Source organism: Tarenaya hassleriana, unplaced genomic scaffold (genome assembly GCF_000463585.1).
Source record: "Tarenaya hassleriana unplaced genomic scaffold, ASM46358v1 Cleome7, whole genome shotgun sequence".
Classification (NCBI taxonomy): domain Eukaryota; kingdom Viridiplantae; phylum Streptophyta; class Magnoliopsida; order Brassicales; family Cleomaceae; genus Tarenaya; species Tarenaya hassleriana.
The window spans coordinates 4909337-4936849 of NW_010969548.1; the positions used below are offsets into that span (position 1 = coordinate 4909337).

At 41.1% G+C, this 27513-nt stretch overlaps 4 protein-coding genes across 8 annotated transcripts; 2 read left to right on the plus strand and 2 right to left on the minus strand.

The window, feature by feature from the left end:
- The first annotated feature begins 1316 nt into the window (after nt 1-1316).
- LOC104801437 lies at nt 1317-6814 on the plus strand. Of its 3 annotated transcripts, XM_010524709.2 has the most exons (8): nt 1318-1658; nt 2374-2439; nt 2991-3224; nt 3298-3368; nt 3463-4948; nt 5081-5253; nt 5359-5545; nt 5638-6814. In XM_010524709.2, the coding sequence occupies exons 3-8, from the start codon at nt 3062-3064 to the stop codon at nt 6261-6263; spliced, it is 2706 nt and encodes a 901-aa protein (XP_010523011.1). In that variant the 5' UTR covers nt 1318-1658; nt 2374-2439; nt 2991-3061; the 3' UTR covers nt 6264-6814. The 3 variants fall into 3 exon arrangements, with proteins under 3 accessions (XP_010523014.1, XP_010523011.1, XP_010523012.1); XM_010524712.2 differs by having other exon boundaries at nt 1317-2439; nt 3304-3368; XM_010524710.2 differs by lacking the exons at nt 1318-1658; nt 2374-2439 and adding an exon at nt 2519-2782.
- Nucleotides 6815-8043: 1229 nt separating this feature from the next.
- LOC104801439 (mediator of RNA polymerase II transcription subunit 12) lies at nt 8044-18436 on the plus strand. Its single transcript, XM_010524715.1, has 13 exons — nt 8044-8553; nt 9330-9719; nt 9802-9861; nt 10121-10226; nt 10596-10664; nt 10752-10805; nt 10896-11000; nt 11193-11342; nt 11427-11747; nt 11843-14115; nt 14390-16969; nt 17185-17521; nt 17601-18436. The coding sequence occupies exons 2-13, from the start codon at nt 9595-9597 to the stop codon at nt 18018-18020; spliced, it is 6600 nt and encodes a 2199-aa protein (XP_010523017.1). The 5' UTR covers nt 8044-8553; nt 9330-9594; the 3' UTR covers nt 18021-18436.
- On the minus strand, nt 18201-21452 carry LOC104801438 (rop guanine nucleotide exchange factor 3). Of its 2 annotated transcripts, XM_010524714.2 has the most exons (8): nt 21365-21452; nt 20617-21077; nt 20427-20543; nt 20184-20338; nt 19958-20032; nt 19487-19786; nt 18989-19333; nt 18201-18886 (listed from the first exon to the last, which is right to left on the minus strand). In XM_010524714.2, the coding sequence occupies exons 2-8, from the start codon at nt 20948-20950 to the stop codon at nt 18764-18766; spliced, it is 1449 nt and encodes a 482-aa protein (XP_010523016.1). In that variant the 5' UTR covers nt 20951-21077; nt 21365-21452; the 3' UTR covers nt 18201-18763. The 2 variants fall into 2 exon arrangements, with proteins under 2 accessions (XP_010523016.1, XP_010523015.1); XM_010524713.2 differs by lacking the exon at nt 21365-21452 and having other exon boundaries at nt 20617-21295.
- A 472-nt stretch (nt 21453-21924) lies between these two features.
- Nucleotides 21925-23855, minus strand: LOC104801440 (elicitor-responsive protein 3). Of its 2 annotated transcripts, none has more exons than XM_010524716.1 (6): nt 23584-23855; nt 23432-23497; nt 23196-23334; nt 22914-23049; nt 22470-22638; nt 21925-22180 (listed from the first exon to the last, which is right to left on the minus strand). In XM_010524716.1, exons 1-5 carry the CDS (start codon nt 23648-23650, stop codon nt 22480-22482), a joined length of 567 nt encoding a protein of 188 aa, XP_010523018.1. In that variant the 5' UTR covers nt 23651-23855; the 3' UTR covers nt 21925-22180; nt 22470-22479. The 2 variants fall into 2 exon arrangements, with proteins under 2 accessions (XP_010523018.1, XP_010523019.1); XM_010524717.1 differs by having other exon boundaries at nt 22438-22638.
- Between the last annotated feature and the right edge of the window lie 3658 nt (nt 23856-27513).

Here is a 27513-nt window from a genome sequence, read left to right on the forward strand (position 1 = left end):
TTATGCCAATCACCTTATATTTTAGACTTGTCTTACCCTATTTTATTCTCGGAGTTAATTTAAATAAATTATTCGGGAATCGGGGTATTACAATGAGGTTCATCTCTCTCTATATATATATATATTTGTGAGAAAATGAACTCGTAGGTTCAGTATGATGGTTGGTATCATTGGCACTAGAATCAAGTTCTAGATATGAGTCATAATAGAATTTAGGGGTCTTCACGGGAACAGATTTTTTGGGAGATGATATATGATGAGACGCAAGAATCACTTCACTTTGTACCAATCCCCGAGTCTCTCGTTTGGTTACGTAACGGAATAGAGTTTAGAGGGCAAGGAAGTTAGGCGGACCAAAGATATTTGATTGACTCTCTCGTGTCTCAAAATTCAATTTAAAATCCGTGAAATACAAATGTTTTTGTTAAAAATTTTTTGGTATCAATTAAATAATTCTTTTAAAATGTTATTTTTTTAATATAAGGATTTAATTTTATTTTGTTTATAGAAGTATTTATTTAGGTCTAGGTTTTTGCTTCACTGTGAACCTCACGTAGCATGTCACTGCTAACATTCTTAAAGGCCATCTAGTCATATGTCCATATCAGTTTTGTCGGTCGGTAGGTTCCAAATTTACGAACTCCGTGGTAGATTCTTATTTGTGAAGATTTACACATGCACTACTACATACACACACACGCGCATTTTTATGAACGTGTATACATTATGGTCCCAACTAAAATACAATCAAGGCATTTAGTTATTTGCTTGAAACAAACCCAAAAGAGCTCGTGGCCAATGTCGGTTGATTTTGATTTAACATATCGTTTTGCTTTTTGCTTTGATGCCACCTATGAATCAGACAAAGCGATCAAATTATTGTCTCTTGTGGACCTTTTCTTTCTTTAATGACATCTAATTATATTTGTTTTTACCCCTTAATATTTAGGAGTTTGGTTTTGGAAATAATTTTTTAAATATGCGAAAGTATTACTATTATTCAAATACTTTACGTTCCAATGTTATGATATTAAAAAAACTTTAAAAAATATATAGATCATGTAACGTTTTTCAATCATATGTAATATAGTGATTTGAGTACTAGAGAGTTCTTTACGTGGTGAGTTTTCACGGATTAGAGAAGTGGTCGATCGATTAAGCATGTGAGAATATGTTGTGTTTTTAATGGTTACGTGTAATCCATTTCCTAAGCGTGTGAGAATATTGGTATGTTTAATAGTTACGTGTGATCCATTCCCTAGAACCGCAACAGCGGTTCGATTTAATTACAGTTTCTTCCCCTTTAGTATTTTGCAACATTTGCATTTCGACCCCTCGCATTTTGGTTATGTTTACTCTCCCACTGTTCATTTCATTTCCCCCCTCCTTCAGCAGCTCCAATCATCATGCAGCCTCCTCGGTGCCATCTCTCAATTTCAGAGCTAGAGAGAGAGGTTACTGGTGAGGTTGATGATGGTGGCTGTTGAAATCTGCAGAGCATAGACTTTTCTTCTCTGCAAAGCCTCTCTCTCTCTCTCTCTCTCTCTCTCTCTCTCTCTCTCTCTAGAGAGAGATGGGCCCATGTGAAAGATTTTCCAAACTGTGTTCTTCCTTTTTCTCTGTGGAGCCAAGACCAACGCCATTGTGGTTGTAAAATTGTAATAAAGCTTCAACTTTTACTTCTTCCTCTCTCTCTGTTCTTGTCAAAAGATAGATGCCCACCATAGAAAAAAGGAGTATTCTTTTCCCTATTTGAATGTTGAACAGTAGAAATTTTTTGTTGAATCATTTTTTGACATTAGATCTCTGAGTTTTTCTCAACGGAGATCTCTTCCTACTAATAGTTTTTTTCCCTCTGGATTTTTCATGAACTCTAGAAACTGAAGCTATATGTTTTTTTTTTCTGTTTCCAAAATAAACGCTTTTGCCTTTCCCCCAAAATCATCCCACGATCCCAAAGCTTCCCAAACCTGGAAAAGTTGTCAGATCAACAATATGGCTGAAGATTCCAACATAAGAGTTATATGCTTGTCCTCTGTTTGAAGTTTACAAGCTTGAATCATGCTTCAGGGATTCATTTGCTTAGCTTAACTTTTGACGTCTTCTTTCACACCTTGGCTTCAAAGAAATATCAATTTCTTTTTCATCCCTTCCCCGTTTCATCGCTGGCTAAAGCTTGGCGCTGGTTCAGGGTCTCTTGAGGTGGAAAGAGATCATCTTTGTGTCTTGGCATCAAAAGAAAGCTTTCGAAATAGCTTGAGCATTAGTTTTGGCGCAACAGCTTTTAGATTTCTAGGGTTTTGTTCTTCTTTTCTTACTTACCTTGGAATCTTTTTATCCATATACATATGTACATACATATGTATTGACCAGTTACAGCTACAACCACTGTTCCTTTTCTTGGAAGTTTGGAATCAAAGGATGTCAGAAGAATTTTAGGTACTCCTTTAAACGTCTTTTTATTGCTTGTATTTTTTTCTGTGGTCCCTTTCAAAGGGAAAGTAATCAGATTTGCTACACTAGTTTTGGCATCTTTGCAGTGGACTCATTTGGGCGTTTCTCTTTGTGTATGTCCATATGTACGGAGATCCCAAGTTTGTGTTTCTTTCTTGCATTTGGTAACAAATATTTTCCTAATCACCATTACCTATAGATTAAAAATGGTTAGATTTTAGGAGTTTGCTTCGGACTGGGGTACTGGATCCTTTACTTGTCAAGTTAGTTTTTCTTGCCGAAGAGTGCCACTGCAGTGTCTCGCAAGGATTTCTTTTTACCTTTCCTAGTAAGTCTCATTGGGAATTTTTTTTTGCATTTCTCTGTTGATTGTTTCTGAAGGGTCTGTGACAGTTAAGAATTCATCCATGAGTACCATGTTCCTGACTTCTCTTTTGTCAATCTGAGCTCGTATTTATAATTCTAGGTGATGTTCCCTGGTTCATAGCTATTTTATTTATCCGTCACACTTGGATAATTTTTCTTTGTTCTTACAGGCTCTACTCAAGTCGATAAAAGAGGGAAAAATTAGAAAAGGAAAATACTAAACTGAATGTCATAAAAAACCATGGCAAAGAAAATTCAACGACGTGCTGCCCGGCATGAAAGAGATCAGTTAGGCTGCATGTCGGGATTTATCAGTATGTTTAATTTCCGCCATGGACGGTATGCACATAAGCTGCTGGTAGACCGAAGGGATGGAACCAAACGTGTTTCTGGAAAGAACACAGGTCTAAGTTTCCCCATCTTCATCATTTCTGTTGTGTTGGATTTGAAATGATTGTTTGACGGTTGTGTTTCCAGCTTCAGGAAATCCTAGGAACGATGAGCCTGACAAGCCTGAATGTTGCGACAAGGGTTCTCAAGAAACCGTTGTGAGTTTTTCAATCTTGTTTTCCGAGAAAAAGTGAAAATTCAGCGGTCTCAAGCTCTTATCTAAACTGATCTGGTGGTTTCTTTCTGTTTAAGGTTGGTGGAGAAAGAAATGTCACGATAACGGTTATCAAGCCAAGTGTGAAGAAACTTATAGAACAAGAGCTGTTCATTGACAGAGAAATAAAGGAGAGGGACAATTGTGAAGGACAGGTATCAGACTCTGAGATAGAAAGCTGTAGAAGGAAGAACCAAAGGAGAATAAACAAGACTCGTGGGAAAAGCTGCAGCAACTTTGGCCACATAAATGTCTTTGACAATGCAGAGCTTGATGTTAGTTGTAGTAATCAGAAGCATCGTCAGTCTATGAGCAGTCTTGACATTGACAATATGATCGAAGAGTTTTGTTGTGAGATTCATCACAGAAATAGAAGCCGCATGAAGAAAAAGAAGCTGAACCAGAGTCACGAAGACTATAAAGAAAGACTGAGGGAACTGGTCAAGTTTTTAATTAGTCAGAAGCTTTTACACGGCACCCGTCCCAGAGAAGATAGTGAAATCCTTACATCTAAAGATTTGATGGAAGTGTTTCAGATCCTGGGTTCAGATGAGGAATTGTTTCTCAAGCTTTTGCAAGATCCAGATTTACTTGTGCCAAGAGATGTTCAAGATTTACAAAACCGTCAAAGTGACAAAGAAGAAGAAAATCCAACTTTGTTTGAGAAATCCAATGCATCAGAGCAATCCAATTCGCCAGCTGGTAAGAAACAGTCTAGCCTTTTCAGACTGAAGGACAGACAAGAAAGATTTAATCATAACGAATGTGAATCTTCAGAGAGAATCATCATTCTGAAGCCCGGACCAGCGAGCTTGTTAAGTCCAGAAAGGGAGAATAATCACAGTCCACCACCTGGACCAACTCTGATGAGAAACAAGGTGCAAAATGAAAGGATCAGTTCACATTTCTTTCTCTCTGAGATCAAGAGGAAGCTGAAACAAGCAATCAGAAAGGAGCATCAGGTACCGCCACGTGATGGCAGATCTGGAGAGGGGTTTCGGAAGAGTGTGCCAACTAAAGATCATTTCTTTATTGAACGGATGGCAAGGCCTTCAATGACTGAAAAGAAACCACCTAAAGTTTTACAAAAACATGAGAAGGTTGACAAAAAGCAAAGGGTGTCTAATATTTATATCGAGGCCAAGAAACATCTGTCGGAGATGTTGAACAATGGAGATCCGGATCCGACCTCAACAAATAAACAGATTCAGAGAACCCTCGGAAGGATACTCTCTCTTCCTGAATATTTGTCTCCTCATGGCAGCCCAGGAAGAAGACAAAAGCAAATATCTTCAACTGTGCATAGGAGATCTGCTTCGGCGGATTTCCCAAGTGTTGAAGGAAACAAGAAAGAATCTTATGAGAGCCCACCAGGTCATGCCATGGAAAATGCTGAACTTCAGCTGCACCATTTTAACAACCCTGACAGTTGTATCGAGTCTCTTCAACCAGCCACTAGTGAACTTACTGAAGAAAATGTTGATAAAGAGGATGAAACTCAAATGGAAGACAAAATTTCTTCAGGTACTGATACTTTGTTCTCGTTTATTTTTTCCCATTGTCGAGTTTTCTTGTTCATTCTGACAAACAGCGAACAAATAATATTGGGAATACTGTAAATGTCAAAATAAGCCATCATTCTTCGAGATTCTGCAGAAGATGTCATAATTGACGAAGAAATTGAAAGAACTCCAGAGGAAGAGGATGCAAACTCCAGCGTGTTATCTGGCCAAGATAGCCCATCCATGTACAAGAGCAACCAGATTGTTGATGGCATTTTCATAGTTGAAGATCATGGTGGGCTGAAGGAATGTGAAATCTCGAAACAGGCACTTAATTCCTGGACCACAGCTTGAATATGGTTTCCTATGTGAATTTTGATAAGAAGCAACTTAAAGGCTTGAAAATCTTTTTCTAATATGGTTCTTCTACAGGCATGTCTTGAAGAGAGCCAACCACCAGGGTCTTCCTCGGTAGAGTCACTGTCTAACTCTTTAGCTAAAACTGAGGAACCCAAATCAAGTGCTCTTGATTTGCCAGAGTGGTCAAGTCCCGTTTCTGTTCTTGAGCCGTTGTTCGTTGAAGATGATATAAGCCCGGCAAGAATGCGGTCATGCTCAGGTATGTAAGAACGATCAAATACCTGCTGGGCTTGTATACTGGTAGTCAGGTCTTCATCACGAGCCTACATTGATTCATCTCTAATGATTCAGGTGAAGCACTAGTGCAACCATATTGTATCCAATTCGAAGAAAATGATTCTGCAGCTGGAAATCAAGAGAACTGTGTGAAAACTGTAAAGGATGACAAAGATCTGGTGTTTAAGTATGTCAAAGCCGTTTTGGATGCAGTAGACTCGGATTGGGAAGAGCTGTATCTGAAGTCGCAAACTTCAGATCAACTTCTGGAACCAGTGTTGATCAGCAACGTACTGTTCTATCCAAACCAGCTCTGTTCTGATCATGAGCTGCTCTTTGACTGCATCAATGAAGTTCTCTTGGATTTCTGCAGTTGTCCTCCATGGGTTTCGTTCTATAAACCCAGAACCCGAGTCTTCTCTAGCGTCAAAAGCATCATTCATGAGGTTCAAGAAGCGGTTTATTGGAATCTTCTACAGTTACCACTTCCTCGTGCATTAGAACAAATAGTCAGGAAAGACATGGCTAGAGCTGGAAACTGGTTAGATACCAGAGAGGACACTGACAGCATTGGCACTGAGACTGGCGAACTGATTCTCAATGAATTACTAGAAGAACTCATACTCAACTGTATGAACACTGATGAAACCCTGGTTCTGGCCGAGGTAAAGGACGACGAAAGTGTCCTCCCCGTCCCATAGAGATGAACAAGAATTTTACGTCTACTCACAACCCTTGTTGAATCTAGTCCCGGGCGAGGATAAGGGCAAGCTCCTCTTCAGCACTGTCATTGCTAACTTCATGAGCACAGAACGCTCCAACATTACATTACACCAATAATAACGGCTAGAGCAGGTGGCTGAAACAAACCGAGAGAGCGAGTGGAGATCAAGACCCATAAAGGTTCTTGCTTGATGTGGGTCACTTCAAAATCCACCTTCAGAGACAGAGAGCATTCTGCCTCTTTTCAGGACATGTAAGATTTCTTTGTCTGTGTGTCTCTGTGTGTGTGTGTGTGATAGAGAGAGAGATGTTCTTCTTGGGTTTCTTTTTTCCTTCTTTCTTTTTGTTGTCTCACTTATTAGTCTTCAGCATTTGCCATGTGGTTTAGGTTATGCTGTGCTCTCCTCCGGTTTGACTTTTTGTGGTCAAAAACAGGGGGAAACCACATGCCTCGGGCTCGGATATGTAATAATGTATTTGAATAGGCCTTATATTACTGATATTCCCACATAGAAAGATACAATTAACATACGCTACTGTACGAAAAAAATGCAGTCCTTATATTCCAAGCAACGATATATATACAAACGAAAGGAAAGAAGGAAAACTCTATTTCCTCACCGCTCGTGGATCCCATTTTTACCCGTCAGGAATTTCGGAAATTAGACACTGAGCAGGCTTAGAGAATACATATACGTCCATGTTCGCACCATATGCATGGACTGCGTAAACTAGTTGGGAATCTATAGGTATATTTGGATATCGTATTTCTTTCGGCATCCAAATAAGTACGTACTTTTATTATATATATATATATATAAGTACGTTGTTGGGTTTTAAAAATATTTAAAAAATTTCATAACTAAGACAGTTGACAACAACAACAATATAGAATATCAATGTTATGTTTCCCTCCTCGTTGAAATACATTCACAAATCAATCCGTTTCTTTCCCTGAAGGAAACAAGAAAGAATCTTATGAGAGCCCACCAGGTCATGCCATGGAAAATGCTGAACTTCAGCTGCACCATTTTAACAACCCTGACAGTTGTATCGAGTCTCTTCAACCAGCCACTAGTGAACTTACTGAAGAAAATGTTGATAAAGAGGATGAAACTCAAATGGAAGACAAAATTTCTTCAGGTACTGATACTTTGTTCTCGTTTATTTTTTCCCATTGTCGAGTTTTCTTGTTCATTCTGACAAACAGCGAACAAATAATATTGGGAATACTGTAAATGTCAAAATAAGCCATCATTCTTCGAGATTCTGCAGAAGATGTCATAATTGACGAAGAAATTGAAAGAACTCCAGAGGAAGAGGATGCAAACTCCAGCGTGTTATCTGGCCAAGATAGCCCATCCATGTACAAGAGCAACCAGATTGTTGATGGCATTTTCATAGTTGAAGATCATGGTGGGCTGAAGGAATGTGAAATCTCGAAACAGGCACTTAATTCCTGGACCACAGCTTGAATATGGTTTCCTATGTGAATTTTGATAAGAAGCAACTTAAAGGCTTGAAAATCTTTTTCTAATATGGTTCTTCTACAGGCATGTCTTGAAGAGAGCCAACCACCAGGGTCTTCCTCGGTAGAGTCAAGAAAACCGAGTAGAAAACCCTCGTATCCGCCACCATCATGTTCACGCTACACTCTTATTAGGTATTTTTACCATTAAGCCCCCATACATACGAAACTTATGGGACAACATGCGATGGGCAAAACGGGTAATATTTGCCTAAAGGTTAAGATTTTCTTACCAGAGCGATGCGCGTTAGTTGGGAATTGGGATCGATCGACGAGTTTCTTGCTGCTCTTCTTCTTGCCGTTGTTGCTTCGTCTCTCTTCCTTCAGCACGGAAACAATACTGACCCAAATTACGTAAACCAATATCCAAAAAGATTTACACAGCAACATTCGTTCGTCATCACCTAAGAAAAAGTGCAGAAGAGGGGAAAACAGTCAAAGTTCCCGAAATCCGAGGCTCTTCTTCTTCTGGGCTTTCTTGTTTTTGTATACCGCGTTCCCTCTCTGAATCTCTTGCCTTTTTCTCTCTAAATTTTCCTACAGGGAGCCCGATTTCTTCAAAGTTCGTAACTTTCTTCCTGCTTAGTTATCATCTCTCCCTTGGTTCGGAGAATCTCCGGTTCTTTGAGTTTGCCCCATCAGGGTTGGGCTCGAATTCGCAGTATTTGTTGTCAAAACCCTAGCTTTGGTTCGGGTTTCAGAACCGGATTGTGGGTCATCTGGGAAATGAGCTCCTGACGGTTAGTTGTCTATTAGAAACCCTAGTTTATGTTTTCTTCCTTCGATTTGGCAATTGGATTATGGTGATTGTTTGATAGCTCGATTCCGGTGAACGATGTCGTTTGAGATCATTTATTCGGCTTCTGTTTGGATTCGTTGTTCTAAAGCTTTCTACTTTGATCGTTTTTTCGTCTTTTATGTTAGCTAGCTAGCCGTTTTGTGTGATGTGAATTGTGAATAGCAATGTTTGGTATAATGATCCATAAACCCTCTTTTCAGTTTTTTTTTTTACTTCATAAATTTGAACTTCCAAACTTTCATGTCTGCCTCACTATTCTGGTTCTCGATAATTTATTCTACCCTGATGATCTTTGTTTCTATCTGTTTTCTTGATTGCGTTATTTACTCAAGTCCGTCTTTGTTTGTCATTATATCATGTGCTCAGGGATGAAAAATAGTTAAGATAGTTGATCTGCTTCTCGTTATGTTTTGAATTTCAGTCGAAGTGTTGCATCTTGGAGGGGAATGCCATACCTAGTTAGATGGATTAGGTTTTAGGACATTCGTGAGCTCTTCTTTAGAATCTAACTGTGATGTGATTTCAACCAACTGGATTTCATATGTAATGTTTTCTCCTGTTACCGAAGAATCAGAGCCGAGCCTTGTCAAGCCCTTGGAGGTCATATTAAAGTTAAAATAAAATCGATTGGATGTATCTTAAATCTCCTCATTCCTGTTTTTTTTTTCTTTCTTATGATACCATATTCTTATTATGATACTGTCCTTACTGTTCCAGTGCTAGGTCTTCTAACAAGTCAAGACCTGCTTGCATTGGCATCTGTTGTTAATTTTGAGACTGGGCGATTCTACATTCGACGGTTTACTTCTATCGATGGGCTTCTGACCATGAATACATTATTTTGTACTGCAAGGGGAGAATGCAAAATCAAAGTGAAAGTCCATGAAAAAAAATTCCTTATGGTACTAGAATGTGATTTAGGTTTAGGATTTATTCTGGTGGGTTGATGTTAGTACCAGTATGCCGGCTATAGTTTGGAGATATGCAAAGGTATCATGCTGCCAGCTGCACTAGTGCAGTCAACAATAATGCGATAGGTGGTGCATCCGCTAGGGACACAGGACGAGCTGATGCCTCTTCAATTGGAAACCACTCTTTAAATTCCAGGGATGTTGTTAGAATGAAGCTATACAGTGGTTTATATGTTGATTATACACTCAGTGACATCTTTTGTACTGTTTTGCTGCAGGAGGTCTCCCCCGTTAACACCCTACAAGTTGAAGTGTGAAAAGAATGGCCTGAATTCCAGGTAATTCCTCTGTGACTTTACCACCATTGGTTTAGTTTTCAGCTGCACCCATTTGTGTTTTGTCAGTTTGTGTTCACAGTCTTCTCCTTTACAACCGGGTCGGTTTGTGTTATATGCTAGGGAGCCTACTCTTTATGTTATATTGCCTTATGATTTATGCAATGGGGAGTGTGTTGGTGCAGTAAGTTGGCCATTCATCTCCATTCTTGATTTACTTGTACTTTGCTAGAGGTTTTACTTTTGCCTCGTAACATCACAGACTAGGGCCACCAGATTTTCATCCTCCGACATCTGATTCCCCTGAGGAGAATCTGACCAAAGAGTATGTACAGTTTGGATACAAGGAAACTGTTGAGGGACTTGAGGTGCGTTCCTCCAATCATTCAAATTTGATTGTCCTTCCAAATCAATGCAACCTCGGCTCTGCAAAATCTCAACTAATATTTTTTTCACATATACAGTATATATATATATATGTATATATTTGTCTCATCCTAGATCTATAAATGACCAGGATGAGAAATAGGTGTGAGCTGTTCTACTGAGGCTGAACATTCTTAGGTGCTTTGTAGGAATGTTAGTAATAGTTTATTCTACCTTTGGTCTAAGATTTGTCAGTTCCATGGGTTGGGTTGCAAACAGCTTGTGAGGCTTTATGTACCAAATGTTTCATCATTTTCTTTTCGTTCATTTGTGTCCTTTTAATTCGAGTTTATTATGTGCTACGGATATAGGAGGCTAAAGAGATTACATTGAGCCAAGTTCACAATTTTTCAAAGCCTGTTGTCCTAAAGTGCAAAGAGGTATACAAACATTCCTTTTTCATTCTTATCTCTTGCTCTCTTTAGAGTTCGTCTGTTTACCTGCTATGGTATTTCTGTTATTTTCAGGCTGTCAGAAAATGTCTTAGGGCTATTAATGAATCTCGTACGCTAAAGCGCAAGGTAGTATTAGAGGTTCTCTGACTTTAATCCCAATCAAAATTTTAAATTCTATAGCTTGTGTGGACTCACTCTTACCCTTTTTTTTGGCAGGCTGGCCAGGTTTATGGGGTACCTCTCTCTGGTTCGCTTTTATGTAAGCCTGGATTTCCAGAACAAAGACATTGTGGGGAGGAGGCAAGAAAAAAATGGGTTGAGGTACTAAAATCTGAGAATCCTTAGTGATGCAGTGTTAATCCATGTTTGTTAACACTATTCAGTTTAGATGAACCCAGCGTACGGTAGCCTATTCCTCGTGAAATGTGTTTACTTAGCGAATAGCGACTAGAAGTCTAAGACTAAAGAAATCCTTTCTTGGGTCTTAGGGATTTCTTGCTATCATTTTTTCAGGGTTTATCACAGCAGCACAAACGACTACGCTCTTTGGCTGATAATGTTCCACATGGATATAGGAGAAAATCCTTATTTGAAGTCCTTATAAGGAACAATGTCCCATTATTGAGAGCTACTTGGTTTGTGAAAGTGACCTATCTTAATCAGGTAGAGTATGCCATCATAGGTTGACCATCTTCAATTGGTTTATTTTAGTGGTGGAGGGTACCATTTTGCGCTTCCATTTTGCAGGTGCGACCTGACAAGACACAGTCTGCTCGTTGTGAGCTGTGGACGAAAGATGTTATTGATTATTTGCAATACCTCTTGGATGAACTTTTGGCACGGAATAACTCATATCCTACTCAGCACACAAAAGATAGGACACCACAGATGCTCTATACGGCGGGATCAGTGCAGAAGATTAGTCCAGCCTCTGGAGCTGCTCCTGATGGTAAGGAGCCATCTCTACATTTTAAATGGTGGTATATGGTGCGCCTCCTCCAGTGGCACCATGCAGAAGGGCTTCTTATTCCTAATCTCATCATCGATTGGGTTCTGAAACTTCTTCATGTAAGTACTCTGAATTATACTTTCGGTTTCTATGGTTCAAAGATGGATTTTTCTCTTTCTTTTGCCTTCTGATTGTCCCATTTGCTTTGTTTCAGGAACAGGAAGTCTTTGAAATTCTGCAATTGCTACTGCCTATTGTATATGGAATTTTAGAAAGCATTGTACTTTCACAGACCTACATACAGAGCCTTGTGGCAATTGCTGTCCGATTCATCCAGGAACCTGCTCCTGGGGGTTCTGATCTTGTTGATAATTCTCGAAGAGCATATACTCTTTCTGCTCTAATTGAGATGGTCCGCTACTTGATACTTGCTGTGCCCGATACATTCGTTGCTTCGGATTGCTTTCCTATCCCTCCTTCAGTAGCAGCATACGGACCTAATGACGTGATTTTTGCCTCAAAGGCATATGAGAATTTGGAAAAGCTGAAAAGTGGTTTTTCGGAAGTGTCTTCTCAGTTGCAGGGTAGAAGCATTGATTCACGGTTTGAATTCCTTTCTTTTGATTATATCATCTCAATCATCCAAAGAAGTGCCAATGATCTTGCAAAGGTTGCGAGTTCTGGTTATCCTCGTCATAATGTGGCTAAAGCGGTTCAGGCCTTGGATAAGGCTCTCTCGGATGGAGATATTGGAACTGCTTATGGTCACCTCTTTGAAGACCTCTCTAATGGAGCTGCTGATGAGGCCTGGATTGCTGAAGTCAGCCCATGCTTAAGATCATCCCTCAGATGGATTGGGTCCATGAATCCATCCTTTGTTTGCTCCGTCTTTTTCCTTCTTGAATGGGCGACATGTGATTTTAGAGATTTTCAGTCTGGCATGCCTAAGGATATCAAGTTCACGGGTAGAAAAGACTATTCTCGGGTGTATTTAGTTATCCAGCTATTGAAAAAAAAGATTTTGGGTGCGGAATCTAGGTCGCACCGGAAGAACCGGCGTAACATTTTTCTTCGCTGCTCGACAGATGTATTGGAAAGCCCAGGTCCTTTGCACGATATTGTAGTTTGTTGGATTGATCAGCATGAGGTACACGGCCGAGGAGGGAAACCCCTCCAACTGCTCGTTTTTGAACTTATACGTTCGGGCATCTTCTATCCCATAGCATATGCGAGACAGCTAATAGTGAGCGGGATGATTGATGCAATTCGATCTGTTGTTGGACTAGAAAAGAGAATGAGACATCACCGAATATTGAAGCAGCTACCTGGGGTTTTCGTCCGTGATACCTTGGAGGAAGCACGAATCTTAGGAGGTGCTAAGCTCACTGAAGCTGTGAAAACCTTTTCTAATGAACGGCGTCTTCTTTTGCGAGAGCTGCATGTTGATAGGAATAAATATATGGATAGTGTGGTTCTGCAAGATCAGAGTTTAAAGCATAATCGTCATTATTCTGCTTCAGTTGGTTTGTCGAGGACAACTAAGGGCATGATGACCAAAAGCTGTGTGGACATTGAAGAAATAAAGGAGTTAATATCTGCTTTACTGCATTTTCCAGATATGTCATCTGGTATGACAGAATCTGTGCCGGATGATTCTCAAGGCAGTGTTAAGAGATCTGGAGGATCTTTTTGTAGCAAGATGGATCAAGCCGAAGCTACACAAGGGTTTGAAAATGGTAGTAGAGCGAAGAAACCCAAACTGAACGAGGAGAAGAGCTCATGCATCAAAGGACATTCGCCAGTAGCATCAGATGAAGAAGATAACTACTGGTGGATGAGGAAGGGCTCGAGTACATTAGAGACTTGTTTGAAAGTTGATCCACCACCAGCAAATTCAATTAAGCAAGTAACAAAGGGTAGGCAGAAGACTGTGCGTAAAACGCAGTCGCTGGCTCAGCTACAAGCTGCGAGGATTGAAGGTAGCCAGGGTGCCTCAACGAGTCATGTCTGTGATAGTAAAGTATGCTGTCCTCATGGCCCTAACGTGGATGGCGAAAATCATGATGTGTTCAGAACTTCTGCCAGTGTGGATGTTGTGTCCATTGGAAACTCTTTGAAACAGCTTCGGTTTGTTGAGAAGAGGTCAATTACTGTTTGGTTGGCAGCCATAGTTCGGCAACTTCTTGAAGAGACCGAGAAGAATATTGTGACAGTTGGGCAGTTCAATAGAGGTGGTGTTCCTGTTGAGGAGAGGAGCTCAGCGAGGTGGAAGCTTGGCGAGGATGAGTTATCTGCCATAATACATCTGATGGACACCTCTCTTGATTTGGTTTCAGCTGTCAGATTTCTTCTTTGGCTGTTGCCGAAAACCAGCATTAGCCCAAGTTTCACCATTCAGGGTGGGAGGAATCTTCTCATTGTACCGAAAAATGTTGAGAACCATGCATGCGAAGTGGGCGAAGCGTTTTTGGTATCATCACTTCGAAGGTGACTTTCGTAACTCGTTACAAATTAAAGAAAAGAGTGTTTACTTTAGGATATATGTTTTATTGTTTCTGCTGTCGTGTTTTTAGACAAGCCTGAACATCTAGTTGCCAACCAATCTACAGGAATGATTATGTTTCTGTCTTTTTCCATGAATTACCTTTTTTTCCTTTACTTGTATCTGCTGCCATCGTTTGCTTTCTAGTTTGTAACGTGTGCAATGCCAGTCTGTCCATTGCTCTAGCGAATTGAGTAGTGTGTCATCAACTTCTTTCAGGTACGAAAATATTCTTCTGGCGTCAGATCTTGTTCCCGAGGCTTTGTCGGCCCTAACATCCCGTGCTGCAGCAATTACGCCTAGTAATGCAAAACTTTCGAGTTCAGCAGCCTTGGTTTATGCTCGGTCTCTTCTGAAAAGATATGGGAGTCTTGCCAGTGTAGTGGAATGGCAAAAGAACTTCAAAGTAACATGTGATAAGAGGCTTCTATCTGAACTTGATCATACACGGTCAGATGGGGAGTATGGAATTCCCCTCGGGGTTCCAGTGGGAATAGATAATCCTGATGACTATTTACGTCAAAAAATAAGTGTTACCCGACTTTCAAGAGTGGGTTTGGCAATGCGAGATGTGGTGCGACGGCATACTGATGAGGCCTCTCACTGTTTCACAAAGCTCGTAGGTTCTGGTATGATGAAAGATGCTCTTGCGGAGAAATATGTCGATGATGGATATCAGTTTGCTCAAAGAATTATAGTTGGATTATTGGATTGCATTAGACAGACGGGTGGTGCAGCCCAAGAGGGCGATCCCTCGCTGGTTTCCTCAGCTGTTTCTGCTATCATAAATAGTGCAGGCTCTACCATTTCGAGGATTTCAGATTTCTCTGTTGGTTATAACTACAATCAGAATCATTCATCATCCAATATTGCTAGATACATCCTTCATATCCATATAACATGCCTTTGCCTTCTCAAGGAAACTCTTGGAGAGCGTCAACGCCGAGTATTTGAAATAGCACTTGCGACAGAAAGTTCCACAGCTCTTGCTGGGGTCTTTGCCCCCACGACAGGAAAGGCTACCCGGAGTCAGTATCAGTCATCTCCTGAATCTCATGATTCAAATGCAAACCCTGCAAATGAAATGATGAACAATACCAGCAAAATAGCCTTCAACAGAGCAACAAAAATCACCGCAGCTGTTTCTGCCCTCGTGGTTGGAGCTATCATCCATGGTGTTATAACTCTTGAGAGGATGGTGGGTCTTCTGAGACTAAGGGAACGTCTAGATTTTGTTCAGTTTGTAAGGAGTACGAAATCAAGTTCTAATGGCAGTGCCCGATCTATTGGAGCCTTTAAAGTGGAAAACTCCATTGAAGTTTATGTGCATTGGTTCAGACTCCTTGTTGGTAATTGCAGAACTGTTTCTGAAGGGCTTGTTTTGGAACTTGTGGGTGAGCCTTCGGTAGTGGCCATATCGCATATGCAACGTATGCTTCCGCTAAATTTTGTCTTTCCGCCTGCTTATGCCATTTTAGCCTTTGTTCTGTGGAGGCCATTTGTTCTGATCAGTAACTCCAGCATTCATGAAGACACACACCGGCTTTATCAGTCTTTGACAATGGCCATCAATGATGCGATAAAACACCATCCTTTTCAGGATATGTGCTTGAGAGACACCCGAGAACTCTATGATCTTATCGTTGCTGATCCCACTGATGCTGAGTTTGCATCGGTGATAGAGTTGAATGGTTTTGACATGAACTTGAAATCAGTAGCATTTGTTCCTCTCCGTGCACGTCTTTTCCTGAATGCCATAATCGATTCTAGGATTCCAGCCTCTGTTTATTCACAGGGAGGTGGAGGAGGCAGTGAAGGAAAAACCAGGCATCAGGGAAATGGAACGAAGCTTCAAGACAAGCTCATGTCCGTACTAGATTCCCTGCAACCTGCAAAGTTTAACTGGCAATGGGTTGAACTCAGGCTACTTCTGAACGAGCAAGCACTGATCGATAAACTTGAAAACCATGACATGTCTTTGGCAGAGGCCATACGATCATCCTGTCCTACCTCTGAAACGACTGATGCTTCTGAGCATGAGAAAACCTTTATTGAAATCATTCTCACAAGGTTATTGGTTAGACCTGAAGCTGTACCGCTTTTCTCAGAGTTGGTTCATCTTTTAGGGAGGTGGGTGGAGGATTCGATGTTGAAGCAGGCGGAATGGGTCCTCCTTGGTCAGGATGCTGTTTTCGGCCGAAAAACTATCAGACAGAAACTGGTTTCAATTGTTGAGAGAGGAAAGTATCACACCAAACCACCCCAGTGTCAGAAGCCTTGGGGTTGGGGTTGGGGCAACTCCAGTGGTGCTCCTTCTATGGCACATAAGGCAGAGAAGAAAAAGAAGTCGGAAATTACTGCTGCTATTGAAGAGGGAGAAGTGGTTGAAGAAGGAATGGATTCAACAAAGACGTCTGACAAGGATCCCAGTCTCAGCCATGAAATAACAACAGAGAGGGCTTTTGTGCAGATGGTTCTTCCATGCATAGATCATAGCTCCGATGCATCTCGGAGTGCATTTCTCAATGAGCTGATGAAGCAGTTTAGCCAAATTGAACAGCTGATAAGTTCAGCTAGCCGTTGTTCAACCAAGCAACCGGGAACCATTTCTTCTGTGTCTGAAGTGCCTTCAAATAAAGCAGGTACCACCCGAAAGGGGATACGAGGTAGTAGTAGCAGTCCCAGTATTCCAAAGAAACTATCAACTCCCGAGAGTTTGCCATCTTCCCCTGCAGCGTTGAGGGCCTCTATATCGTTGCGGTTGCAATTTCTACTGAGATTACTGCCTGTCATTTGCCGGTACTGTTTCTTCTTCTTTTTTTGTTTGCTTCTATGAGACAGCTACTGCATGTTTCTCTATTAACTTGTTTTCGTGCTTCTCTGATTAAATCTCATGTGGGGGTAATGTCTGGTCTTTGTTGTTTCATTTTATATTAAACCAGCTCTTCCTGTGTTCATTTTCCCTGTACTAAACAGAGTTTTAAGCCAATTTTCATGTATGACAAACGTTTCAGGGAGACTTCAAGTCGAAGCACAAGACAGACACTTGGGTCCACTATAATACGGCTGCTAGGAAGCCAAGTAGTTTATGAAGATTCCACTCCTCGCTTATACTGTAGTAGTAACCTCTCAAGTACAGATGCAGAATCAAGGGTAGATCCTCCCGCTATGGCTATGACAATGTCGGATTGTTCCAGTGAAGCCTTATTTGACCGGCTTCTGTTTTTATTGCATGGGCTATTAAGCAATCACCAGCCCCGTTGGCTTAACCCAAGGCCAGCCTCAAAGCTCCTAATTGAATCTTCCAAAGATTTTGCTCCGTTTGATCGTGATGTAGCTGAGAGTTTGCAGGTCTGTCACTTTATCATTGAACCTAAAATTCATGTCCTTGATTGATGATAAAATTCATTTATCGTTGACACCAATGCAGAATGAGCTGGAGAGGATGCAGTTGCCAGATGCTGTAAGGTGGCGAATCCAAGCTGCGATGCCAATTCTTCTCCCGTCACCACGGTGTTATATCTCATGCCAGCCGCTTGCTGTTCCTGCTACCGCACTCTCGCTGCTTCAGCGCCCTTCAGCATCCACCCCAGGAGCTTCTTCAAATATAACTCCCATTCCAAAAACTGGAAACACAGCCCATTCAAAACTGAAGCAACAAGAACTGGACAGCACAGACATAGACCCGTGGATGCTTATTGAAGATGGAACAGGCACAGGGACAGGGACAGGGTCAGGTATATCAAACAGCGACCACACCAATCTAAGAGCAGCCAGTTGGCTGAGAGGTGCAATGAGGGTCAGACGGACTGAGCTGACTTACGCTGGTTCCATGGACGAGGACTGCTGATTCGAGCTGTTTGGATTCCTTTATACTTTTGACCACACACAAAGAACCTGGAGAGAGAGAGAGACCAACACAGCAAAAAGCATGGATGTTCGGTGAAAGAAGCGTCATCTGTATTTGTATCTTGCGGCAATCATTTTTTTGAGGGGTTTGAGAAGGTTTGGAGCCGCAGGAGTCTTTGGCGGTCTGTCTGCCTGTGCATCGTCGGACAGTCCTTGACGGTCTGGTTCTGGCCAAGTGAGAGCGTGTATTTTAACTTCTAACCCTTTGCGTTCGGTCGCAGCCCTCCATGTGTATATTATATATATAGGGATAATTAATTGGGTTCCGGTTCTTGCTCAGTTCAATTTATTATGTAAACTGATCCCGAGAACTATATGTATCTCCGTTTTCATTCCTTATTGATCCCATCTTTACTTCCTTCCCGAACAACAACTTGTATAATTCGGAGAGTTGGCCTTGGTTTTCGCGTCACGCGTTCATAATGTCTAGATATTCATGGACTCCGGTGGATAGTAAAGTTCGTAGCTTTATGCTGATCTTGTGGCCCCTGTAAATCCCTGATCCAATGTGTAGTGGTTTTCGCCCCTGAAAATACTTGGCTATTTCTGGTCAGAGGTTTGAAAAAATTTCGGTATTTTCTTCTTTTTTTTATGCATATGCCATTCCAGATTTTGGTTGACATCCACCTGATTTACAAGATAGAAACAGAGACATAATATCTCAAAAGTTAACGTATCTGGTTTCTATACTTCTTCACCTCTCATGCTCTTGTCAACGTAAAGGACATCATCAATCCAAGCAACTATGTTGAAAGCCAATCCTTCAAGAACTCTTGAATAGCTCTCCAACACTGCTCTTCCCACATCCTGTAGACAAAAGATATCGGAAACCCGGAATTTGTTATCTCTAATATGATACTGGGCAATGCTTATCTCGATAAAAGTCGACGACTTTAACCACGTGTTTACCTTGTTGTACTGAATCTTGCATATGTCTAGTGATGTCTGAGCCATCTCTGGGAAACGCTGTTTCAAGCAGAAGAGTAGAGTGTCTGCCCTCTCTGCCAAAATGTAGTTCTTGTCTGGGTGGTATGTGCCTGACATGAGATCTTTCACCATGTTCCACGAGGATTTGGAGTTACTCAGACATGCTTTGCGTCTCCATGTGTACATGGAAACCTCTATTCGATCTGCTAGCTGAAGCGCTTCGTGTTCAGATGCCATGTTGAGACGATCAAGGAGTTGTTCGGGGTAGAACTTTTCTCCGCTGCTCATGTAACGGTAGATTGAATCTCCAATACTGGCCCTACCGTTCTGTGGACATGAAAATTCAAAGCGTCTGAGTTTCTTGATGAACAAAAAATCAAAACGATCACTGCATTGGAACCAAATGGTTTCGGAATTCGTCAAAATTTATCTTCTTGATGAGTACAACAGTAAAATATCTTCTGTTTGTTTAAAGACGACCTTTGGAAGAGCTGCCATGTAAGATTCTGGAATGTCCATCTCCCCCAGAATGCTGCTGTTGATAGCCATGGCGGCTTTGTGAATCTGGTTGGTGCAATCTCTCCTGTTCTTCAGATGCTTCCTTGCTTTCTCAGACAAACCTTCTGATGGAACCAGCGGAACCGGCAACCACCATTTCTCTTCCTTCCTTTGAACAATAACTTTCCTGAATGATCCGGTGGCAGAACGCACTGACTTCATTGATAAGCTGCCTTCTTCTGCGTACCAAAACTCTGTATCCTGGAAACTGTCCAACGTCTCCTGCAGAAGACGAAGATAAAAGAAGACTTGAGTTTTTTTCTGCAGCACGGCAATTACAGAGTCCACTTGTAATTTAAGTTGATATTTCTGAATCAATATTAGTCCAAAGAGCCAAAACAGGGGACATGTTTGAGAGCTCATCTCGCTCTTTCTTATTTTCAGGGATCTTACTATCAGCATGGAATCTAGTTTTCTCAGTGCAGGCAAGTTGATGTGTATGTCTGATCTTGGTCTGTTCTCCATCACCTGAAAGACACAGATCACAAAAGTTGTTTCTTGTATTAGACAGCATGCACCAATTTCTTTCATGGCCTTCAGTTTTTAGATGAAGTTCATATCAAACTTTCACCAAAATTGGAAGAAAAAAAACAATTTATAAGAAACCAAGAAAGTTCACCTCAATAGTGGCTCCATTGCTTAGACTCTGTGACCTTGGAATAAGCTCGACTATGTAGTCACATACAGAGAGAAGACAGTTCATTTCTCTCTTCCACAATGCCTTTTTCTCCGGATCCAACGGCTCTAACCTCAGATTCTGTCCAAAAACAGTAGCTGTGACATCAAAATAGATGAATCAGAAGATACAGCACAAACTCGATGGACAACGTAAATATTGACTCAAACCCGAAAGCTCGTGTACCGTAAAGGTTGGTTATGGCGTTTGAGATTGTCACTGCAGAGCAAACCCCTTTTCCACTTCCTGACATATCTTCCCCAAGCAGAAGCTTTGCGAACCTTTCCTTCATCATGTCCAGTTCTGCATAAACCCCGGAATCCATTTTAGCTCCTAAAAGTTTGCAGAGGGGGGAGAGAGAGAGAGAGAACAGCACCTGGTTCTGCAATTCCTTGAATTGCAAGATTCACATCCAACACCTTCTTCTGCAATTTCATTTCTGTTTCTGACCCACTGTAAGTTTCGGACTTGGATTTGGTGAGGACAGGCCAATCAGAAGGAGAAGGTTCACTGCAGAAGCTGTTGGTATCATCTATGTTGTCTGAAAAGCCTGAGGTCTCTGAACATGTCCGAGGACACACAAAGGAATCTGAGCTCACCGTCGAGGAAACGGGAGTTCCCGAGGCAGACTGGTCACTTGGGTCGATGGAACGAGGCGATTGACGACAACCCACTTCGTAGTTCTCATCGGAACTCGACAAAGTCTCCATCTTTGTGGAAGACTGCGTTGGAACGCTCAATCTCTTAGTCTCAGCTCTTAGGAGGAAAGAGCACGGCAACGTTGTGGAAGTATGAAGCTTCGGTTGTAATTTATCAGGAAAGTTTGGAATCCGGAATCTGAGATTTGAACCGGGAGAATCTTTTGGGTTTGGATAGTGAAATTTCAAGGACGAGAACATTAAAGTAGGAACAAAAAACAAAAAGCAAAAAAGCAGAAGCCGTTTGGCGTGCGGAGGTAAGAAGAGAGCGAACTAAAGAAAACCTCGGAGGTGAACAAGGCGGACTTTTAGCTTTCTTGCGTGTAAATATAAAAACACAGAATCAGAGAAAACAAATGATATAACGGAACTTGAAAATTCAAACGCAATAAAGAAAAAAGAAGCAACGATCTTTAATCGTTTTACCTTTAAAGATTCTGCAGTTTTTTCTTTGAATTTGGACCGTTTGAAGCTTTAACGTTAAAATTATAATTCCCTCCTTTCTCCGGCGACCAGAAAATCGGAGCAATGTGGACCGTCCGATGGAGGATGGCGAAGTGGGTTTTTCTTCCTTCTCTCAGTAAGTATCCAAGAAAGTGCCCCTCAATGATGCTCATATAATATTATGATTTTTTTCAGCATTTTTTTAATAGAAATGAGGCTAATAGATCGCATCAGTCGAGAGAGAGAGAGAGACGAAACTTTTTATTAGTAATGAAATCCAATCATGCCCATGCCCATCTCTAAAATAGCACATGATGATGACTTCATGTCATGAGAGGGGAATGAGTTCATGATGCAGACGTGCGAGCCGTATCCCGTTGTCCAACCAGCCAACTAATGATACATGCCAATAAACACACTACATTCTTTTATAAAACAAGTTTATCAAGCAATGCTATTTGCTAATTATTTCATATTTCATTGTTGTATTCTCGTGTATTTATATTTCATTAACCGCATGGACATTCTTTTGAAAATCTCCCTATTTAAAAGTGCGCATGCACTCCATTAACTTGTACAAAACGAGTAACAGATACGATTCAATTTTCAAAAAGGAAATAAATTCTGATTTTGTTTGAATAAAGAAACGTTAAAGTTTGAAGGATTTGAGTTTATATATGAAGTTGGCAAGAAACAGGTTGAGCAGACGACTTCGGGAATAAGAGTGGCCATGGACTTTAAGGTTGTGAAGCTTTTGCATTGACACCTCGTCCGTGCAGCTACCTATGTTCCTATATTCTGCAATAAACACAGAAATCAAATAAGGCCACAGCTCCTAGACGATGGAAAACCACCGAAATTAAGATGATTTCTCATAGAGATTCATTCAGCATCTTGACAATATATCCTACAACATGACCATCCCTACCCGGATCTTTCTTCACACATCGATCAGCATAAACATACAGTTAACGCGATTTTACCGATTCTAACTTGTTTCAAAGGGCAGAACAGAAGGATACGTTGGCTAAGGGTGTGATCATGTTAGCTGTAACCTGATTTCCGTGTAAAGGGTTCTGTTGCTAACCAGCATCATCTTAGTTCTCCTTGAGTCGGTACTTGGCTGATTTCTTGAAGCAATACAGCAGAAACTTCAACAACGGGAGCTTCCAGATATTCATGATCGGTGGAACTGTCGAGTCTTTAGTGCCTTTTCCTTCTACGTTCGCTTCCCATGGTTGTCCCTGCAACTTCTCCTGCAAAGAGCAGATTTTCAATGGTTTACGGCATTGTAATATGTTAAAGCCCCAAAAACAGGAGAATCCGAGACTCTGGTTCACACAGATTAGATTTTCCCCGATGAGGGTTCCGGCATATTTAAAACACCTAAAACTGACACATTAGGTGAACCGAAAGTCCGGGGTCACTAAGAAAAGATGTTCTTGGTGTCATGAGGGACTCCAATTTGTTTAACACACCTAAAATCATAGGAACATTGGAGGAGGGACTCATGATGCAGAGTTATACTTACAAGTGCAAAGAATTTGAACCCAATTTTAATTTCTCCTTTATAAGTAGCATCATCAAGCACAACATTGTAAGGAGCCGGCATTACTTCTATGTATCCCCTGTCGCTTCCTTCAGTTAGTATCCCACCAAGATGGATTCTGATTCAGAAGATGCACAAATACACACAAGTGGTATGAAAATCATATTTAAAAAACTATATCTAACATGGGAGTGCAGAAGGTTTCAAACAGAGAAAACTCTGAAGTTTTTTCAAAGATTCTAGGAGCATTCTATAAGCAGTTACATGGTTTCACCAACAAATCCACCGTCGTTGAAGAACTCCTTGTCCATGATTCTGAATTTGATGTAGGGCATATTCCTCCACTGAGATAAGGGGAACCGAAACACAAACTTTTGGTTCCATGTCGCGCTGTCATATTCACCTGCTCCACGAGAACCACACACTACAATTCACAATCCTTTCTTTACGTCCATTTGCTAGGAAAAACAATAATCGCCCCCAGGTGACCAAACTCAAACCTTTTGAAATTTTGCTCCTGCATTCCTTTGTCCCACATTGTATGATCACGTAATACACCGGCCTTCCTGTTAACAAGAGATTTGAAGAAAACATACAAGTTCGATAAGTAATAACATCAGGGGGAAATTGTTCTTCGTTCAAGATAGTTTACCGATAATATTTGTGTGCTTAATGCCATGAGCATTAACGAGAAGCACTTCCAGTATTCCTCCTTTCATAAGTTCACGTGGGTTTATGCAAAGTTAACCCATCAAGTTATACTGCAACTTCAACATTTAAGGATTTTTGTTTTTGTTTTACGGTACAGACAGAGACAGTGAGTTACAACTATCATAAATAAGACGCTTCAACGCAAAATCCGATGAGGATCAATAAATTCTTGAAGTTACTTTCGTCTCAATTTATGTCTCCAAACAAAACCAAACCGCTACCGCTCTTGCTGATCAAGTGGGAAATAGAAACGCTTGACTGGAGGTTTAACGCGAGACATCAAAATCCGAAAGACGATGGAGAGAGAGTGGAGAATGACAAACCCTAGATGGGAAGCGGCGTTGGGGTGACTTCACCGGTGACTTTGCCATTGATAAATTCACACGAACGCTTCGTCTGCAAATGTCGAAAAGCGAGCTCCAGATCGGAGAAACTGGAAGATTTGCTGCCCATTCCAGTGTAGCCAAAATCCATGAATTGAATTTCCTCTGAATCATAAGGGTCGAGTGAATTCATTCCCGTGCATTCTACCGGAGAATTCGGAGAAACCGAAGCGGAGAGAGCGCAACATCCATAATTAACGGAGTGGGTTCAGCCCAATAAGGGCCCATCATGAGAATTTTAGAATCTTGACCGACGAGAGAACAAACTTAACAAAGTGGGCTCAGCCCAATAAGGGCCCATAAAATAAACGATACCAAAACCGGTATATAAGATATTTACGAGTGATTGGTTTTCCGGTGTTCTTGTAACAAAGAAAATATATATATATATATACTTGAGATGAAATCCATGACTTGATATTGCGCTGCTTCGAGGTGTTATTCAGTCCACGCACATTCCAACAAAACAACTGCATTTGGCCTTTGTGTTCCAAACAAAATCAAAAGCAAAAAAAGCATGGGATCCTGGCTATTTAGTTGACACGACCTTTGCCCTTTTGGGCCTTCCTACCTTCCTTGGGGTTAGGAGGGTCCTTAGGACAGATTACCAAACGCGAACGTAGGAGGCGTTGTGCCTCCTGAACAATCTGCTCTTCTGATTCAAAAGAGAATCTGGCCTGGTTTGGAGATCTCGACAGGCCTTGATCAGAGGTTTTGGGTGATGGCGTAGTTACAAGGATAGAAGTTTTTGTGGGAGGTGGAGTTGATGTATGGCTTGGTGACTCGGCCGGTATAGGTAGCGGTGGCATGGTGGGAGTAGGTGAAGGTGATTGGGTGGTTGAGGATATTGGTGAGGTTTGGCCTAGGGTGGAGTGAGGTAATGTAGCAGTTTGGTCAAGAATGGGTGGGACTAGAGTGGTAGTTTGCATGGTTTCCTGAGCTATGTGCTGCTCAAGAGAAGAAACCAGGGGGTCTAATGGTTGTCTGGTATCCTCTGGCAATTCACTTCTCTGAACTTTAGACGGTCTTTCAGTGGGAGCAGTTTTTCCCAGTTGCGTGTTACCTTTAGAAAGGCAGTGTGCTACCTTGTGACCGAACTCGTTGCACTTGGAACAACGGGGCGGAATCCATGAGTAATGTACCTCTACCTTGATGATCTGACCTCTGTCATCCTCGATCTCAACCAAGGATGGTAGGACGGCTCCAAGCTGGACCTCGACCTTTATTCTTGCTTCTCCGATTGTTAACGGATCTAGTCTCATCTTCTCAGTGTCACTGGCAATGTAGCTGATGCCCTTTAAAGAGTACATTTCAGCCGGTATATTTTGGAGTGTGATCCATATTGGAGCGGAGCTAAGAGCTGGTTTGCGGAGTGAGGATACAGGGGTCCATTCCACCAAGGTGAACATTACATCAGCTACACGCCAAAGCCCTACCTCCAGGACCCACTCACGTGTTGCTAAGTCAGGAATACATACCAAGCATCCAGCGTCGCCTGTACGCCTTACTGTGATGTTTCCCTTTCTTCCCCAGATGGGATTAAGAGATTGGAAGATCTTGGAAGCTGAAGGCGCAATCCCGTAGAACTGAGCAATGAGGTATCCTTCCCAGGCTCTAGATGCCTCGACAAAAACCGAGCTTGGGACTCGGATTCTGGGGGTACCATCAACTGAGTAGGTTGGTGTTGCTAGTCTGCTGAGGTTGCGGGATGTTGCTCGGAGGCGTTGAGCCCAGGGAAATTGGGGCTTCTCTACCTGAGGGCAAGGTTGCGGGATCCCACTCTCCGAGGGGACCGCACATAGTTGGGTGAAAGTTTTCTGCTGGATAACAGAGCTTTCCTTCCCCTGGTTTGTAGGAAGACATATTTTCGCTTCAGTTAAAGCTAAAGGACATTGTACCGAGGGGGATCCTCCGTTACGCATACTTGGCAATGGGGGGGAAGTCCTCCTGGAGAAGGAAGTTGGGTAGGGTTTCGGCGGTGGGAGCTGCAGCAATTGCGGGGTTCTCCTCTGGAGAAGGATTAGCCACGGAGATGGCAGTATTAGGGCTCGGATCTGTGGGCAGAGGCAGATTTTGTGGTTGTGGAGGGATATCTGGCGCAGGCTGAGGTTTGGGCATGGTCGATTCGGTAATAATGGAATCATAAATGTACGGGGTAAGACGCACTCAATTTGAGAGTGCATTCCTAACTCCCCTATAGGTTTATGGGTACTATAGAGTGATATATTATTACATTTGTAAAACATGTATTACTATTGCACGATAGAGTGCATGTATATATAAAGGCAGTCATAACATGTAAACAAGTTTTTAAATCCTTGTCTGTGTCCATATATAAAATTATATAAAAATACGTAATTTGATCTATACGAACAAATATATACAATATTTGAGTCAGTCATAGAGTTATATACATAAAGCATTTTATTATATAAGCATACAAATTAAAATCGTAACTATTATGCAAACCATCCATAATGTAGGTCATCATTACATGGGTATGTAAATACACAAGACAAAGGATCCCATCCATTTACATATTTAGTTAACATGTTTTAGACATCATAAACCACGAGGTATGTACAAACCATGTTACTTACATATGTAAATAGATAAGGCATGGTATTTAGTACATCTAACATGACTGATTATGTTTAAACATGTAAGAATATGTATCTAGTTACGTGACGATAACCAGCGTGGACTATAAATGATGCATCCAAACACTTACATCATGTTTATAAACTCCTATATATAGGAGTTCAATAGTAGAAATCATTCGAATATGGTATACCGATATCATACGATTTACAATCGTATATTACGGGATGTTTGTAACATGTAGTTTAAACATAGCATAACCTTTAATAACGCATTAACAACTGATTATGTATGTACATAAAAATGAATTTGTACATACATAAAATTAGTTTGTCTCTATATTTAGACACTCTTAACACGATAAATGGGCCCTTGAACTAGCTCATGCAACACGACAAATGTTGGCCTCTGGTAAAAAATATAGGCCAACATGTAACACGACAAATGGGCCCTTGAACTAGCTCATGCAACCACAATGGATGATCTTCTGGTGTGACGTTCGAATCTGCAAAACAAAAAAAAAATAGGTTGTTTAAATATCAATATATACTTGATCGATCTTAAAAATGGGTATAAATAAGAAATTTGATGAAAAATTCTTACATATTCTTTTAACCACGTAGCAAACCCTTTTTCTTTAATTTTGGTCAATTCCTCGTCATTTACGTCACCATACATGTTGTATACTTGTTCATCAAAAATCCTGCACAATATATCAAAAAACTTGTAAATGAATTAATTTAAAAAAGCGTTAAAAGTGGTAGAAGTTCCTCTCCAGATAAATAATTAAATGTATAAACGAACTTTTCAAAAGGTAGTACTTCTTCGCAATTCAACAATACAAAAGTATGTACCACATGATAGTCTTTTTCAGATAAGTAGGCATC

What these genes read in the sequence shown, in the direction of transcription:
- LOC104801438 (XM_010524713.2), bottom strand. Translation starts at nt 21,139, where the DNA reads ATGTTCTCGTCCTTGAAATTTCACTATCCAAACCCAAAAGATTCTCCC. An exon ending in GCAATGGAGCCACTATTGAG is followed by an intron (nt 20,033 to 20,183) that starts GTGAACTTTCTT and finishes TGTGTCTTTCAG; the next exon opens with GTGATGGAGAACAGACCAAG. An exon ending in GCAAGATTCAGTACAACAAG is followed by an intron (nt 18,887 to 18,988) that starts GTAAACACGTGG and finishes TTTTGTCTACAG; the next exon opens with GATGTGGGAAGAGCAGTGTT.
- LOC104801439 (XM_010524715.1), top strand. Translation starts at nt 9,595, where the DNA reads ATGCAAAGGTATCATGCTGCCAGCTGCACTAGTGCAGTCAACAATAAT. An exon ending in AAGAATGGCCTGAATTCCAG is followed by an intron (nt 9,862 to 10,120) that starts GTAATTCCTCTG and finishes GTAACATCACAG; the next exon opens with ACTAGGGCCACCAGATTTTC. An exon ending in CAAGAAAAAAATGGGTTGAG is followed by an intron (nt 11,001 to 11,192) that starts GTACTAAAATCT and finishes TCATTTTTTCAG; the next exon opens with GGTTTATCACAGCAGCACAA.
- LOC104801437 (XM_010524709.2), top strand. Translation starts at nt 3,062, where the DNA reads ATGGCAAAGAAAATTCAACGACGTGCTGCCCGGCATGAAAGAGATCAG. An exon ending in TGTTTCTGGAAAGAACACAG is followed by an intron (nt 3,225 to 3,297) that starts GTCTAAGTTTCC and finishes TTGTGTTTCCAG; the next exon opens with CTTCAGGAAATCCTAGGAAC. An exon ending in AAGAATGCGGTCATGCTCAG is followed by an intron (nt 5,546 to 5,637) that starts GTATGTAAGAAC and finishes CTAATGATTCAG; the next exon opens with GTGAAGCACTAGTGCAACCA.
- LOC104801440 (XM_010524716.1), bottom strand. Translation starts at nt 23,650, where the DNA reads ATGAAAGGAGGAATACTGGAAGTGCTTCTCGTTAATGCTCATGGCATT. An exon ending in CAGGAGCAAAATTTCAAAAG is followed by an intron (nt 23,335 to 23,431) that starts GTTTGAGTTTGG and finishes CTCGTGGAGCAG; the next exon opens with GTGAATATGACAGCGCGACA. An exon ending in GGATTTGTTGGTGAAACCAT is followed by an intron (nt 23,050 to 23,195) that starts GTAACTGCTTAT and finishes CTTCTGAATCAG; the next exon opens with AATCCATCTTGGTGGGATAC.